We start from the raw sequence: 17,004 nt of genomic DNA, 5'->3' as shown, positions 1-17,004 counted from the left end.
TTAAAATGAGCATATGCAGGGTAAAGCAACGGGGTTAGTTTTGGGGCCTGTGTTGATGGGTTTTGGACTTGTATCAATGACGTCCATTTGAGATGCTTCTAAAATCATTTTGAATTTGATGGATAGACACGCAGCTGACCTCCGTCTGACCAGCTTCAAGCTGGTTTTGTATTCCCATAGACTTGTACGTTGATGCAAAACTGGTCTAAAGTTCGCAAATACCTTAATGTTGGGCAGCACACAGTATGGAATACTTGCTTTTTTTCCCCCTCCCCTCCAGCTTGAAGGAAGGAAAGGAAGTCATGTGTTAGCTCTCAGTCTAGCCCAATCAGGGCTTGCACAGGGCTATGGTCTCTCACTGTGATGGCACTGGACCAATCCCCCAAGACCACAGCTGTCACATTATAGATAGGGAGCAAGTCACATGCAGTACCATACCATACCGTATGGTATGTAACTCTTCCCTTTGCTCCTAGAGGAAAATAGATCTGTGAAGGGAGTGTACATGTATGCAGAAAGGTATGAAAGTTATTTACAGGGTCAATTTTTACTAACCTATACTAGCAATGCTAAACCAGGCCATGAGCATCTAGGATTGAGTTACTTCTGATCATGAATATAGTGCCAGGATTAAGGTGCAATTTGTGAAACAAAGGAAATGCAGATTTAGACAATGTTATCAATAATTATCAAATATCTATTTCTTGCAAAAAGATTCCATGCCTGATCAAGCTTTAGGACTTCACAGTTTATGTAAATTATTTTGATGGAAAAATCATCATGCAGTGAAATTAACTATTGCAGGGGACTCGTCCAGCTTTGTAAATTGAAATGTATATTTTGTTGCCTCCGCAGGCTAAGTCTGGTCGCTTCTACCGGACTAAGCGAGATCACATGATGTGCAAAGCATTCTCTCTGGGCATCGCATATTCTTCTACCATTGGTGGGATGGCCACGCTCACAGGGACTTCCACCAATCTCATATTTATTGAACAATTTGAAACGTAAGTAATTGGGTCACATGACTAGCAGCTATGCATTCTACGTTAGTGACGTTAAACTCAGGAGTTTTATTTTATTCCCAAAGTGCATTTACCCTTTTAAAAGTGAGTGCTCCTCTCCATTTCTGTTGGAGCTTCTGCCCAATTATAGTCATTGTATGGGAAGCTGTGTAATGAGGGGTGCATTGAACCTAATATGATCTGTATTAATTTCTCATGTCCTTTCCGTTATTAATGCAGTCGTTACCCTGGATGTCAGTTTGTGAATTTCGGATCCTGGATTGCCTTCTCATTTCCTATTGCATTCATCATCCTGATATTTACCTGGATGTGGATCACCTGGTTGTTCCTGGGTTTCAGGTAGGGAGAACATTAGCAATACTGTACTTGGTCATGTATCCTGTCATCTTGTGCTGATACTTATAGAAGGTGAACAGGATTCAGGAGATTGACGTGAACTCAACAAGGTGCTGGATGAGACTTTTATCTGGAACAGCTGGTAGAAAGTAGCTAGCTTCCAAAGAAGAATTCTAGTCTATGGGAAAAGTACAATATGATGCAATGGGAGGAGAACCAACATTCAATCCACTACATGAACCTCTGAATGTTTGGCAACCTGTCATGTGGAACTATTGTAGTGGGTCAGTGATTCAGAGCAAGCGCAAAACAAGCAACTAGCATATTCGGAAGTATATCAGCTGTCGTGTGGAATATATGGAAACTTCCGCTGATCCCCCTTTGTGAATGCTAGTTGCCTGGCTGTTGTGCCTGTCCTGTCCTGTTTTGAATTGCCTAGAAAGTGTAAAGATCAGGAGTGCTGGACGCTTTCGTACCGTGTCAGTGATTCAGAGCAATCTAGAACCAAGCAACTAGCCTATCCGGAAGGATATCAGCAGTGGCGCCAACGCGTATTGCTCTTGTGATAAGTGCCCTTTGATAAAACTTGCATGAAGATGATCTATACTTGGAAATCTAAAAAGCTGTAATGATGGGTGAATGTGTTTACACCAAATCATTAGAAACTCTTGTTTTTCTACTTTTTTTTTTTTTTTTTTAAATTTTTTTTATTATCAATGCTTTTGCTTTTTTTTCCAGTCTAAAAGAAATGCAGTGTTGTCGAAAATCAAAATCTTCTACAGAAGATGACTCAAGGAAGGTTTTGAGACAAGAATATGAAAAGTTGGGCCCCTTAAGGTATGTTATGTAGAAACCTGCAAATGCTACAGGTAACCATGTACACGTCCGTGTGTTTTTTTGTTTTTTTTTTTGGTACCAAATTTTGCTGAAGAGCTCATTTTAGGAGGAAACAAATCAATGTAATGCTTCTAGTTGGGAGACTGGATTTCTCCTTCATCCTGCTGAGCATTGCTGAAGGGGGTTGCAGGGAAGGAACAAGGCTTTTACATAATTTTCTAAACTGTTGTGGATAGATCAACATGTTATTAATCAAAAGGACTGTGGATGGAGCTAGGTGGGACTATTCACTGATGGGTGTTATCGGGGATCCTAGCATCTAAACAGCTGTAGCAGCAGCAAGGGGTGACAATGGTTTTACTGTTGAAGGGTGACTGGAGTGACTGTGGTTTTCCTATCAGGATAGGCCTATCGGATGGTTCTATTGGCAGAATCAGCAGGTATTTACAAAATGTATTTAGAAAAACAGAAAGCCTGGCCTTGCATGGGCAGCATACACCATATACATGATTTTATAGTTTGGCCATAGTGCTACTCTAATTATATATTCAGGTTCATATCTTAATGTGGTTTGTGTATGTGGCAAGCCTGTTTTTGTAAAGATCTGACCAAAAAACTTTATTTTACCTTGCAGTTATCAGGAGGTTGTAACGCTCTCAATCTTCCTGTTGATGGCCTTGTCTTGGTTCACCCGGGATCCTGGATTTGTCCCAGGTTGGGATTCACTGTTTGGACTGTGAGTTGTGCTAGGTGGATAACACAATTCTTTTTTTAATGCTTTCTGTCACTAATCTTTTTAATTTTATGTACACCTCATAAATGTTTATCTATATAGAGAGGGACACTTATCTTTTATGTCGCACAGTAAGGCCAAGCTAAACAGGAGCAGCAAGACCAATTTATTGTACAGATTTTCTATAAGGTTGTAGCTTGAGCCATGAATTATAGCTGTTTTAAAGTAGCAATGTGTCTGTAAAAACTGGCACCTGACCACTTCATAGTTGTACCTCCCCTGAGTTTTAAATTTTGTCTCCTCTTCAATGCTAAAGCTGTATAAGGCCCCTTTCACATGGGTGTTCCGATCAGGTCCGCCTGTCGGTTTCAGTCGGACCCGATCGGATGCCCAACGCTAGTCTATAGGCAGCTGGGTCTAAACGGACAGGCATCGGTTTACACCTGGTTATCCTCGAGTCAGGTCCAGGAAAATAAATGGAACAGTGTTCCATTTCGACAAATCGTGTCGGATTGGGGGTAATCTTATGCAAATGGAAACATGACCGTTTACCTCCATTTCATCTGGTCATGCGGTGACCTCTGATCCGTCCTGCTCTGATCAGGAGGAGATCCATGCATACATCCCCCTCCTGATCAGCCCTTGTGAAAGGGGCCTTAGACCTCTGCAAATGTCTTTGCTGCCCAACATTGCCAGGCTCACAAATAAACAGAAAAATTGTTGCATGTATTTTGTCTCACTTGGTAGTCTAATTTGTGCCTTATCTTGTTGTCCCTCAGTGTGTTTTGGCTTGCATGCTGGTTACACAAAAGCTTAGGATTTCACCATTTGTGGATTGCACAGGCTAAAGACCCTTTCAGTTCATTACTTATAAACCGCAAGATTTAAAAGAAAACATACTATATTATGATGCTTTAAAAGGTGAATCCTGTCATATACCTGGGCACTACTGTATCCCAGGACCTTTGAAGAGTCATTGGTAACATAGTCAACCCCCTCATGGGCACAAAGAATTTTACAGCTTCTGCAGATGTGATTTCATGCAGTTTTGCTGTGTTTTGGAACACAAGTTAACTACATACTTTAAAAAGAAATTGTCAGGGCAGTTTAATTTTTTTTACCAGATGGATACTTTGCAAATATGCTGCATTTAGGGGACAGTGACCTGCAGTTTTCCCATTTAGGAAAGCTGAATATAGAATTTCACTAACTATTCTGACCCTGCATGCTAAATTATACACAATACTGCATTTGTTTTCCACTCTTGTACAAGTAAGCCCTCGGTTCTGTTGACTGACAATTTGCATTCTTCACATCTCCATTTATCAAACATCTATGCAAATGTCACATGCAAAGAAAGCAAAGTGTTACCCACAGGAATTCGACATAAGCAGATCCATTTGTGTGAGAACGTCCAGTAAATGCAGCCTGTTCACTCTGAGCCAGGGTTCACTGGGTTGTTGCCATTGGCTTTCACTATTCCAAATTGCTTCGTGAACAAGTGGTACAAAGATCAGATGAATTATTCATTGCATAAGGGACTGGATTTCGCACCCCATAAAACCCTGTGGCTTTGAAAGTGGCATCTCAAGTTTGATCCCATCAAGTAATGGTGTGGGCTCAGTTGGAAAGCCTACTATTGATTGGAAGTGAAACAGGTCTCCATGTAGACCACTTTTTACCAGTTCATGAATATAGCTGGGTTAATCAAATCGCCACCGGCACAGCAAAGCTTTACTTATCTCCTAATGGAATCCGGATTCTTCCTTTCCATTCTTCCATTTTCAAGCTTACATGAAATGACAGCTGCAATCTGACTTCATGCTAGGGACAACACAAACCTGTAATGGGGTTGGTATTTAAAATGACAAGTCTTTCCTGCAGTGATATCTTATTTGTGCATTATGTTGTATTTCCTTTTAACAGCAAAGGGTATAAGTCAGACGCTACCTCATCTATTCTCTTTGGATTTCTGTTATTTATTATACCTGGACGTAAGCCCAGTTGGCTGCGCTGTAGATCAAGAGGTAAGTTGCATATAGCTGTACTGCCGACCACTACCTACTGTACTTTACATGTAAGCCAGTTTAAAGCAACACACCAAGATCTTCTTGATCATCGAGAGCCTTGTGTATGAAAGTCTTGGGTCTAAGCTACCCCTTATTCATGTGAGACCCCTCTACACCTCCGTTATAGTAGCCTCTTGTCAGACAAGGGACACCCAAGCATGTATTACATTTGGCCTGATGTTACACAAATTTCCCTGCTTCCAATTGGTGGGTCAACCACCTTTTTCTCGCTATGCCTTCCTTGCCGGTTCTATGTTGTTGCTAGTTGAATGACCCAAAATGTGTTTGTTCTGTTGTTTTTTTCTAGAAAAGTCTAGGCCCTCCCCATCTGGGGAGTCCACACCGATGATTACCTGGAAGGAGTTTGAAGAATGTATACCTTGGCATATAGTCATATTAGTTGGAGGTGGTTTTGCCTTGGCCAAGGGCTGTGAAGTAAGTCATCTGCATGGATTGAATACCTATATATTAAACCCCCCCACAGTCATCTGCAACCAACATTTGTACATGTTCTTATGCCTTCCAAATGTGTCCTTTTTAAGAACAGTACAGTAGCACCTTGATGATTGTGTCCATCTTCTACTCATGACTAACTCCAACTTCTATTTTTATCACAACAGGATCTTGTAGTATATTGCATCTCTCACATGGAAATTAAACTGATGAGCTGCTTGATGATTTCTCTTTTACTTGCCTTAGTTAAGGCACATAAAAGGGCTCGCCTGTTTTCGTTTCTTTAGTTTTTCTTATAGGTTAGGGAAGAACTCTGGGCAGACTTTTTTTTTTACCCTTGCAGTGCAGCTACACCACACACTGCAAGGGTTAACTGCTCATTTTTTGCCTGGGGTCAAAAGTTATACTCTCCCAATCTTCCAAGTTTTTAAGCTTAGACCGGCCCCTGTGGTGTCTATCCCACTCTCCTGCAGCAGTCTAAGGATCCTCGAGTCAAAGCAGTGTACAGGTTGTGAGAGACATACCATCGCTGCAGCTGGAGGAGACGAGCTGGAGGGAGCACTGCCGACTATCCTATCCTATCTATCTATCTATCTATCTATCTATCTATCTATCTATCTATCTATCAAAAAACAAGCAGTTAACCCTTGTAGTGTGGGGGTAGCCCCCAAAGGGGTTAATACAATTTATACCTGGAGTTTTTCTTTAAAGCAGAACTACAGGACAACAGCTAAATAGCTAAATACAGCTAAATACAACTATGAAGTACATATAAGGGAGCTGTTTTGACTGTCAAAGGATTTGTATTCTTGTCTGTGCAGTCCTGAAATGTTCATAGCACTGTCAAACAGCACAGCTAGGTGAATATTTTTTAGATAGATAGATACTCACCTCTCCGCCGGCTTACGGGTCTTCCGGGAGTTCCGTCCGAGATCCGGTGACGTCACAGACATCGATGTCCGTGACGTCCCCGGATTCTTCCCTTCGTGACCGGACTCCCTATGACCAGATACACACATGATCATTAGAGGGGAAGGAGGCAGATCACTTTTCCCTGTTATCTGTGATACAAAGGCACCGTTAACCAGAGACATGATGGTCTGGAATTCCTCCGTTCCACATGCAAGGTTAAGGTCACAAAAACAGGAAGTCTATGTAGGGGGTGACAGACCGACCGGTGACTACTTCCGTTAGTATCCATGGGAACGCGAACAAAGAAGGTTGTGCCTCATATCAATAAAGATTGTTGAGAGGGAAAAAAAGCATTAAAGCATTTTGAATACTGCAGGAGCAGCTCTTTCCAACTCCAAGGTTTGAGAGTCACGTGATGGGGAACGTGTACGCAGGGAGAGCGAAGCCGCCATGTTTGTTTGTGGCAAAAAGATGTTTGAAATAGAACTGTAGAATGTGGCAAATGTGACAACAATTACCTGGAACAATAGAATGATGATATGTGATATTACAGTACAAGTTACAGTGGCGGTTCCTGAGAATTTTTTTAACATTCTATTTGTTTATGTTGCTCATGAGGGAGTGGTAACCTTTTGGGGGGTGGAAGGGGCTAGTTTGCAACAGACGCATGAGGGGTGGGTAACAAAGCCTGACACACAATGACAAATGCGCCATCCCAACCCCACCACACAGTCTGCTTGGCGGCCTATTGTGCAGACAGAGGACTTCAGTGTGTGATGTAAAACACATTGTTCCATAAAATGGAGTAATGAAGCTTTGACTAATTTATACCAGCTTGCCATCTTCCAGGCATAACAAAAAAGGCTTCTATTGATATTATACACTTTACTTACAGAGATGGAAGTTTTGAAATCTTTTCAATAGCTCCGAGGGGAATTTAAGCTTAATAAGACTTTCTATCAATACCTGCAGATTTTTACCTTTTTTTTTAAATTTCTTTGTGTGGCCCTGTCCCCATTACCATTGTTGCTTAGACAAGAATTCTGTATGTGCGTTATAATTAATCGAAATTAATCGGTTATATCTGCCTGGAGGTTTAGCTTTAAATCTAATGTTTGTGAAGAACCACAGTGTCTGGTATACTTCTTCTTTCCTCAGATTTAACAGGCATACTGTAACCAGACCATGAATAGCAGCATGAAATGGTACCTTGTAAAGTGAAGTAATCCATATCAACAGCTTGGACTTAATTTTTACTGCAGTCAGATTAGTGAAACCTACTTTGATAGGCTGCTGTAGGTTACTGCAGTTTGCATAATATTTAATTGTAATGAATAAGCCCATAGATGTTAGAATTGTTTGGTACAATCGTTTGATATTTTTTTTTCTTTTTATTTAGGTCTCTGGCCTTTCAACATGGGTTGGGCACAAGATGGAACCTTTAAGCAGCCTGCCTGTGTGGGTGATTGTTCTGGTCGTCTGTCTATTGGTGACATCCGTTACAGAAGTGGCAAGCAACCCGGCCACTATTACCATATTCCAACCCATCCTTTGTTCTCTGGTATGTTCATGTTACAAATTCAGAAACTGCATGCAAAATAAATTATTTAGTACACACCCATATGAGATAAACATTGCCTGATTGTCTCCAGATTCAGTTGAAAATGGATCAGTCTCCTGTCTGCAAGTGGCCCCTAAGCTGCTGCTGGAAGGAGTAAGTGGTCAGAGTATAGAAACGGGTTCGAATTACTACTGACCCCCACTGGCAGCCTCTGCTGGGCTCCTTCCAGCTTCTGTCCTCTTTCCCCTACATTAAGGTTACCAGATTTTCCAAAATGAAATCCGGGGACAACCTACTGACCATGGCCACTGGTAATCTCACCCTTAAGCCACACCTCCAATTTGTAGCCACACCCATTTTTAGCCTGCCCTGAAACAATTTGGTCACAGACTTCTGGAAACGGAAGCAGACATTGAAGATGTAAAGACAAAGTGCTCTGGGCACTATAAAGGGGTGAAAAAAATGCTGCAACCGCAGTGACGAGATCATGCGTGTGGTCAAATTGCACAAGCAGTGGAAGCAGCTGAAGAGGCATGGTTAAATAAACCCTGAGCCTTTAACACTATGGGTCAAGCATGTGTAACGCACAGAGTGCGGGGTTCAGGAGAGTGTAATGCATGGAATTCTGGGGTCAAGAGTGCATAACATGTGGAGTGCAGGGGTTAGGAGTGTGTAACGCAGAACACGGGGGTCAAGAGTGAATAAAGCACAGAGCAGGAATCAGGAGTATGTCATATGCAGAGAGCAGGGGCCAAGAGTAGGTAACACATGTAATAAGGAAGTCCGTAGGTAATGCATGGCATACAGGGGTCATGAGTAGGTAAGGCTTGGAGTACGGGGGACATCGTAGGTAACGCATGGAGTACAGGACAGTAGCAAGTAACGCAGAGTCCAGAGCTCAGTAGTAGATAATGCAGTGTTCAGTAGGAAGTAACTCGGGTCAGTAGTAAGTGACGCAGGATCCTAGGGGCAGCCATCACAGCATGTACAAAACTGGATGTACATGACTGAAGTTCACTGCCACAGGGGATGTTTGTTTCCCTGGGACAGACCTCTCAAAATGCCGACTGTCCCTAGAAAATGGGGGGATTAATGGTAACTTCCCCTACATCCACAACAACTGCTTAGCTCAGCAGAGTGGCATGAACCTATTTTATAAAGTGCTCTGCGGTGCTCAGTTTCCAAGTCGGTTGCTCCTCCATGTCAGGCTTCTCGCTGAGGACTGTTTTTAGATTGACACTGGGGACATCCATTTTTATTAGGCTGAATTCTGATTTATCCACACTGGGGAAAACCATGTTCCTTTATTTCATTTTATAATCTATGCAGGAAGAAGGATGCTTTAAAATCTGGTTGCTTTGGCTTACACACCAACTCTTATCAGTATTAATGTATTATAAATCAGCCACATTTATTGCATCTATGGTGGTAAAGAAATAGGACTGTTGCTGTCCTAGACACCATAGCAAGCAGTCCGTGACTTTGCAGTGTAGCGGTGGCACTGAAACATGTGGTCATGTGCTGCCATCTAGTGGAACCAGAAGATGTAGTCGCCTGCACACCAAGGTCCAATGCATCAATACGTCGTTTCATTAACAGCAGATACACATGGCATCACAGGTATGAGCAACGTTTCGGAAACCTACAGAGTTCCCTTCATCGGGTAAATAACATAGTGACCTTCATCAGGCAAATATCATAGGTCACTATGTTATTTGCCTGATGAAGGGAACTCTGTAGGTTTCCGAAACATTGTTCATACCTGTGATGCCATGTGTATCTGCTGTCAATGAAACGACGTATTGATGCATTGGACCTTGGTGTGCAGGCGACTACATCTCCTACATTTGAATTTGTGCAGCGCCAACCGCACGTCATTCCAGCACCCTTCTACATACTGCAGTGGGATTCTGGTCTGGTGGGCAATGGGTATTTTGTTTGTTGAGGACTTTATCTAGTGGAACCTGATGTGCATGGCTGTGAAAATATACATCATGCACACTCACCTAAAGGTTGTCTCAGCCTAAATACCAAAAAGTCATATATTGTAGCTTACTAGTCCTTTTAGATGTAGTAGCTGCATTATTTAATTTTTTTCCCCCCAAGCTGCTTTTCTTTATTTTCACCTAGCGGCTAGCCGGTAACACTCTTCCTGTTCATAAGGTGACAGCGATCTCTCACTATACTCAAACTATGGAGAAGCAGTGTTTTTACCCTCGGACAGGACTAAAGAAGCCCTCTCTCCTTCCCCCCCCTCCCTCCATAACGGAGGGAAGGGGATCTGTAGACCTCAGAGATAACGGACAATGTGATTGATTGATTGCAGCACAGAAGTTATAAACTGACAAGATACAGGATCCCTTTTAGTTATTACAGTAATTCCTCATGTGATTTTAAATATATATTTACTTTATAATTCTTTATTAGCCACATTGTAGTGTTATTGCCATTTGGGCTGTCTAAATGTTTTTGGGCAACTGTCTGCCCCCTTAAACCCCCTACCTCCATTGAGTTTGTTTTTTATAACTATTTGCATGCTGGAGATAATTCTTGTGAATGCACAACTTACACTGCCAAAGTCTTAAGGCCAACATAATTCAACCCACTTTCTCTGACCCCGGGTCAGATTGGACCTGACTCCTATTTGCATGCTCTTTGTCCACACATGAACTGATTGGCTCCTTGTATAGTTTCTTCCTCCCACACTCCAGCCCTACTGTACAGGGACTGCAACGTGCTGATACCAGGTCAGATTTAGGTATTGCATAACTTGTAGTAAATAAAAAATGTAATGATTACAGAGATGAATTGCAGACTTGAGATTTTAGTATTAACCTGTATGGTTTTTCGTTTTTTTTTTCCCTCTCTTTCCATTGGATAAAGGCTGAAGGAATTGGAGTGAACCCCCTTCTAATCATTATACCAGCTACAATAAGTGCCTCATGTGCGTTCCTTTTGCCTGTTGCCAATCCTCCAAATGCCATTGTGTTTTCATATGGCCACTTAACTGTGCCAGACATGGTGAGTAGATCAGACCTATTTAATTTGATGTCTCGCGTCTTTTTATCTGGCAGAAATACACAAAGGACCCCAAGGTTCAAGTAACAATACACATGCCTCTTGTAATAAGACCATATATGTTTAGCCCGGAGCTTGTAATGCTTTTCATTTATGGTGTTTGAACATGGTGTACAATGGCTTTGCTCTAATACTTGATCTTTTCTCTCCTTTTTATAGATGAAAGCTGGACTGGGGACAAACCTTATCAGCATGCTGGCATTATGCTTTGGACTTTACACTTGGGGAATACCCATGTTTGACCTTAACACCTTCCCAGACTGGGCATCACACAATGTATCGGCAGTACCGTCTCCATGACGAAATTTTGTATCTACATTTTCTAACTGAAATAATGCAAATTCACGCTGATTTTTTTGGCACTACATTCCCCAAGTTCCCACATGTTCTTCAGGCAAGTTTGTCTACCAGTTTCCACCCGGTGAGGTCATTGTTGGCTGAACATCAGGAGTACAAGGGTTTTCTGGAGGCTAGTAACATCATTGAGATATGAGGCTCAGTGATGTCACTTATATCTTGAAATCTCTTAACACCCAAATGAAGTCCCAGAAATGGGTGTTCAGCCAGATATGAGGCTCAATTCATAAAGCTGAAATGCCAGTATAAAGAATCCTATCCAGTGACATTTGAAAATTAGACTCGTGACTATAATTAAGAGTCTTCTTGTGTGAAGCTTCACGAATTGAGTATTGTACTGAACAAGCATTTTCATGGTCTTCTTTCACGTTTCTTAGAGCAGTTTTGCAGGTTACTGCCCGATGCTCTCTGAGATCTATATAAGACTGCATAGTGCAGTGGGCACCAGAAGTTGACCATACTGTCCAGTGCTCCCTGTAATCTAACTGATCTGGTCAGACATGCCCTCTTTTCCTCATCACTACCTTGTATTTGTAAGGACATGTGATGAGGCTTGGTGCTGTTACTCAGCTATGCTAATATAGGGCACCATGATAAGAGGCCAAGAAGTCAATTTTTCCCCTTAGAAAGAAAAGGTATTTTACGACATTTAATAAATAAAAAGAATATAGCTAATGGGCATTTATACTTCCCATGGTGCATGGCATTAAATACAGCAGTACAGGACTCTAAAGTGAAATGGTATAGGACTACAATTGGGGCTATTAAGTAATTTGGCTCGTAAAATGTTGGCTTTCATTGTCTAGGATTAAATGAAATGAGTAAATCCGATACAGAAGGCCTTTTGGTATGTTGGACCATGCAAAGTTTTTCCGTAACAAATAATTATGTCTTGCTATTTAAAAAAAAAAAAAAAAAGATAGCCTATTGGCCTTATCCAATAAACTGTGCAGGAAAAAAGTGCAAAGTGCAGTAATGGTAACCAACGTTTATTTTGCTGACAGCCTAATACAAGATGATTTTGATTCAATGCTATGCACTTTTTTTCTTGTCTAACACAATCTATTTTAGAAATTCTATATAAATGAGACAATTTGCTAAAAATCGCCTACAGTATTAGTTAACTGCAAATATATGTGGGTTTTCCTGAGCCGGGTTTACTATAAAGCCACAGCTAGATAAAAGGGGGAGAAATGTTGACTGGCTTAAATTTAATTGTCAACTTCCACCTTACCCATCGTTCTTTTCAATAATAGGAAGCTGGAGTACTGAAGCACGTGCTGTGGCATGCTATGCTAACCGAGCTTCTGTAATCAGTCTGAAGATTAGACTCTGTAGGACAAAGTTATTATTGTAGTGAAGCTGCAACAGGATTTCTCACTTTCCAAGCAACTGTTTCACTTGACCTGTGAAGGTTCGGTCGGCATCACTGGCTGGGGTTACTTGGAAAAAGGAATGGTGAACTTTGCAGGTGATTGACAGGTCTGGAATTTTGAAAAAGTTGCTAACTTCTAATTTAGTTTGAAATGCACCTCTTGTTACTCTGTGCTTGGAGTCCTATAAGACCATATCAAAAGGGATGAAGGTAGAACAGTTTTTGTCGTCCATAGTAACTGATCATTCTATCCTCCCTACGCTGCGCTGCATTCTGGGAGAACAAAAGGGAAAATCTGGCTGCTAAGGAAGGCAAGAACATCCTTTATGGGGTATCCATGCTTTTGAAATCTTCAAATTATATTGGATTGGCATAGACAAACCTCTGAAGAACCTTCTTGCTAAGATTCATAGAGGAAAATGTGGAGAAATTTGAACAAGCACTTAAAATGGTATGACTTAAGCTGGCCTCACAATTTCCCCCATCCACACTAACCGTATAGACGGAGCCTCTACATGACATCCAGGCATTTAGAATTTTCGGGAGGGAGTTTGTAACACTAGCCTACCTGTGTCTCATGACTGTTTCCTGTAATGGGATGCCTACAATCCTCCCTGGTACCCTAACTGTCCGTAATCAACCAGACAATACATCTTACCCCTGATATATTTTTGCCCCAACAATGAAAGCTATTGTATCATTCTTCATTTAGAGGAAAACAAATGTACTTTGCATTCTCAGACTGTTGAAGAGGTAATCCCCAAAGTGTACAGTGCTGTTTACTTTTGGTGCTAAACCTGGTAGAAAAGGTACTGGTAGAACTTTTGTTCATGTACTTGTCTCCTTTCCTGGGTACAGAGTGGCTGTAAAGTGCAGGATTCACTGATGGCTGGTACCTCAGTGGTAAGGAAAGGCTCAGCAGTGCAGTACTGAGACCTGCTGATAGTAATGACTGGGAATGACAACATCCCTCCACAAGCCAGGAGCATGGCATACTCGAAGCTGTTATGAATATTAAAAGCTTTTGTATGCTCTTGTTGAACCGGCATTAGTCGCTCTTTCTGTGAACTACAGCCGTATGGGCAGAACTATTGTATGTTACTTTTTGGCATGTGCTGGACAATGCTTATTTTTTATTTGCACAGTAGAGTAAAATAAATTGCATTATCAAAGGTCGATTGCACAAGAGCGCAAGTTCTTTTTTTGGGAGGATTTTTTTACTATAAATGATGATCATATTAACCTGGAGAGACTAACGAGAGACTCCCAAGTGTTTAATAATAATAATAATTTTGAATAAAAAATGCAGTGACTGTAGTATTGCTTGTGTTGTAGCCAAATTTATTTCATATTTGGATGGGGAAAGGGACTCTGCCCTAAAGAGTCATTATTGATATTGGAAGATTGGTAAGTCTAAGTGTGAACAGTCTAGATATAAACAGAGACGAAGGCCCATTCACACCTATGCATGAAATCACACATCAGTGCAGACCCTTTACCTTAAACTGGCCCTAAGTGTCTCAAACTCAGTTTTTTTTGTTTGTTTTTTTCTAGTCTCCGATAAATCGTGCAAGGGGTAATAACCCCGTAACACTTTATTACTGTATGTGCCCTTGTTGGGGAGATTCACTACAAGAAAATAATCCTAAATCCTTTTCTAGTTCTTAAAGTGGACCTTTACCCCCTCTCACTAAAAATCGCCTCAGCATGCTGATGTGAAATCATCTTACATTCATTAGTTAAACAAACATACATGTTTTTCCACTTCCTGGTCTTCCCTGGGGCATTAGTGATATAATGTGCCCAAGCGTTGCATCCTGGGAAAGTTACATCAGCAGAGCATTGCTGGGGAATCTAATCTGTAATCTCACAAGATCTCAGGGAAAGGCATTTTCCTCCCCTGATATGATGTGCATGGTCACATGTTCCAGGAAGTAAAGGGATATATATTAATATGCCCTTACAAAAAATGGCCACTGGTAGAAGCATGGCGGGGAATAGAGAAATAAGGTCTGCAAAGACTAAAAAGCTGACGACTATCTATGTATCTGTAGATTGTCATTACTAAACATTTATAAAGCTGCCTTTGTCATTTTTAAGATATGGGTAAAGTTCCACTTTTTTTTTTTTTTTTCTAAAATTGTCATTTCAAATATCTCTGCGTTGCAGCATGGCATCGTGGAAGAATGAAATACCCTATTTGAGCACAGTGGTGACCCAGAAATCCAATTAACTGTTTGTGTGATTGACTGACATACTGCTTTTCTCAGAAGTCAGGCCTGAAATTAAGACTTGGGGGTTGATATGCTAAAAAGCAAATGGGCTGTGTTCGCCTTGCAAGGACATTTTAACTTAGCACGTGTGGTGTAAATTCACTTTGCAAAGAATACCTAACCAAGTGCACGGTGTTTTTTATTTAATTTTTTTGCACACGATTAGATGATGGAAGTCAGCGGAGCTTTTACCTCATTCACTAAGCTAAGGGGAAATTTATCTGCAAAGTAAACAGCCTATAAAGTATATGCCTTTAGTAAAACAAAAACCTGGCCGTGTTTGTTAAGGTAAAACTTATAGTTTTAGGCCTCTTTCACATGGTCATTCCGATCAGGTCCGTCTATCAGTTTTTTCAGCGGACCTGATCAGAAGCTTGATATTCTATGGGCAGTTAGATCTAAACGGATGGGTGTCCATTTGCACCTGGTTAACCCCAGCACTGGCCAGGTCCGAAAAATCAAACGCATCAGAGTTCTGTTTCGCCGGACCTGATCATGCTGGATTGGAGGTAATCTGATGTGAAATGACACATGTCCATTTACATCCGATTCCCTTTAGACCAACATGGGTCCGGTAATTTCAGTTTGCTGCTCTATTGCAAGATGAAGGAAAAAAAGTGGGCAGACTCGAATGTCACAATGGTGACATCTGTTCCCAAGGGGCTCTGTGCACGGATCCCCACCTGATCGGAACTGAAGGCCATGTGTGAAAGGGGCCTTCAATGGAATAAGGAAGTGTAAAACCTAATCGGTTTATTTTTTGCTGGGGACACCCACCTACATTTTCTTTTCTGGAGACAAGGAAATCTCACCAAGTGAATGAATTGCCATCAGCAAAATCCCCACATTGGCTGCATTTTACTGCATGCAACCACATCAAACAAGTCTGAATGGGCCCTTACTGATTCTTTGCATAATGCAAGTCTTGAGTCTGCAGATTTAATAAAAAATGAATTCCTTCCTGTGTAGATATCGTATCTCAACTTGAACGGTGTGATCTGAGTTTTTGGCTTTGCGACAGATATGGTTTGGGAAATCCAACATTAATGGTAGTCATACACAGGAGATCTTGCACATTGGTCAGTACCAGAGATTGTGTAATATTCTGCATAGTGTGGGTGAACAATCCAGTCAGGGCTCAGACTCTGCATTGGCAGAGATCTGATGGTTGGAAAACTTTCTTTTTTCTGTGGATAAAGCAGAAATGACTACAGATAATATAGTGCAGTACTGTCCCAGAGCCAATAAGAATATAGGGCAACATGTAAAGGATGATCAATATGTTTGTTAGGGTTTAATTTGGGTATATATGACCTTGATATGCTAGTATAAGACTAACGGGGTCTGGCTGTAGAAAGGTAATTTCAGTATTTATCGACTGGTTTGCTGTTTTCTCCATGTACAAACATACCTCATGGTTCTAACGCTACTAGGGATAAGCTTAGGTTCACACCAAAGCCACTTTGAACTGTAGCTCCTCCAAACCCCAAACGGACATGGGACCACCCACCCACCGATCAGCTGCGGGCCAGCAGAGCATTCCCTGCCCTGCAGCTGCACATAAATAATGGGGTGGGAGGCTTGGGTTGACTTGATCTTACATGACCATATTTTTAGGTCTATGGTATTGACTAGACATGTGCACCAGCAAAACATTTGTTTAGTTTAGTTTAAAAAAAAAAAAAAAAATTGTTTAGTTTCGTTTTTCGGGTCCGAAATTAAATTAGTTTCGGACGAAATTCATTAGCGGTAGTCCTGCCGAAATTCGTTTATGAAAAAAAACAAAAAACTTTACTCTACCATGGCTGGACTTGAACCAGCGAATTTCACAATGGCAATCAATTGCAAGCCTGTACCTCTATCCACCACTCTATAGCCTCTGTACTGTAAATGTACAAGCATTTGATTCCCCACGCACTTTTTTTTTGTGTTATAAGGAGGGGGGGGGGTCCCTCCTAACATTCCTACCAGACTTAAAGGGTCTGGTATGAATTGGGG

General features: G+C 41.3%; 1 protein-coding gene across 1 annotated transcript in view; it reads left to right on the top strand.

Annotated features, from left to right (window-relative positions):
* The window catches only part of LOC108796305 (solute carrier family 13 member 1-like), a 34,319-nt gene extending 22,936 nt beyond the window's left edge, over positions 1-11,383 (top strand). The window contains exons 8-16 of the mRNA XM_018567768.1: positions 856-1,004; positions 1,242-1,361; positions 2,097-2,195; positions 2,830-2,931; positions 4,855-4,955; positions 5,305-5,432; positions 7,762-7,923; positions 10,807-10,944; positions 11,161-11,383. Of these exons, the coding sequence (XP_018423270.1) occupies positions 856-1,004; positions 1,242-1,361; positions 2,097-2,195; positions 2,830-2,931; positions 4,855-4,955; positions 5,305-5,432; positions 7,762-7,923; positions 10,807-10,944; positions 11,161-11,301 (1,140 nt within the window). The 3' untranslated portion in view covers positions 11,302-11,383. The remainder of the gene's footprint in view (positions 1-855; positions 1,005-1,241; positions 1,362-2,096; positions 2,196-2,829; positions 2,932-4,854; positions 4,956-5,304; positions 5,433-7,761; positions 7,924-10,806; positions 10,945-11,160) is intronic.
* Positions 11,384-17,004: the final 5,621 nt, after the last annotated feature.

Source organism: Nanorana parkeri, unplaced genomic scaffold (genome assembly GCF_000935625.1).
Source record: "Nanorana parkeri isolate BGI_ZX_2015 unplaced genomic scaffold, ASM93562v1 scaffold30, whole genome shotgun sequence".
Taxonomy (NCBI): domain Eukaryota; kingdom Metazoa; phylum Chordata; class Amphibia; order Anura; family Dicroglossidae; genus Nanorana; species Nanorana parkeri.
The sequence above is the reverse complement of the archived record's forward strand: the minus strand, read 5'-3'. Positions and strand labels throughout refer to the sequence as shown.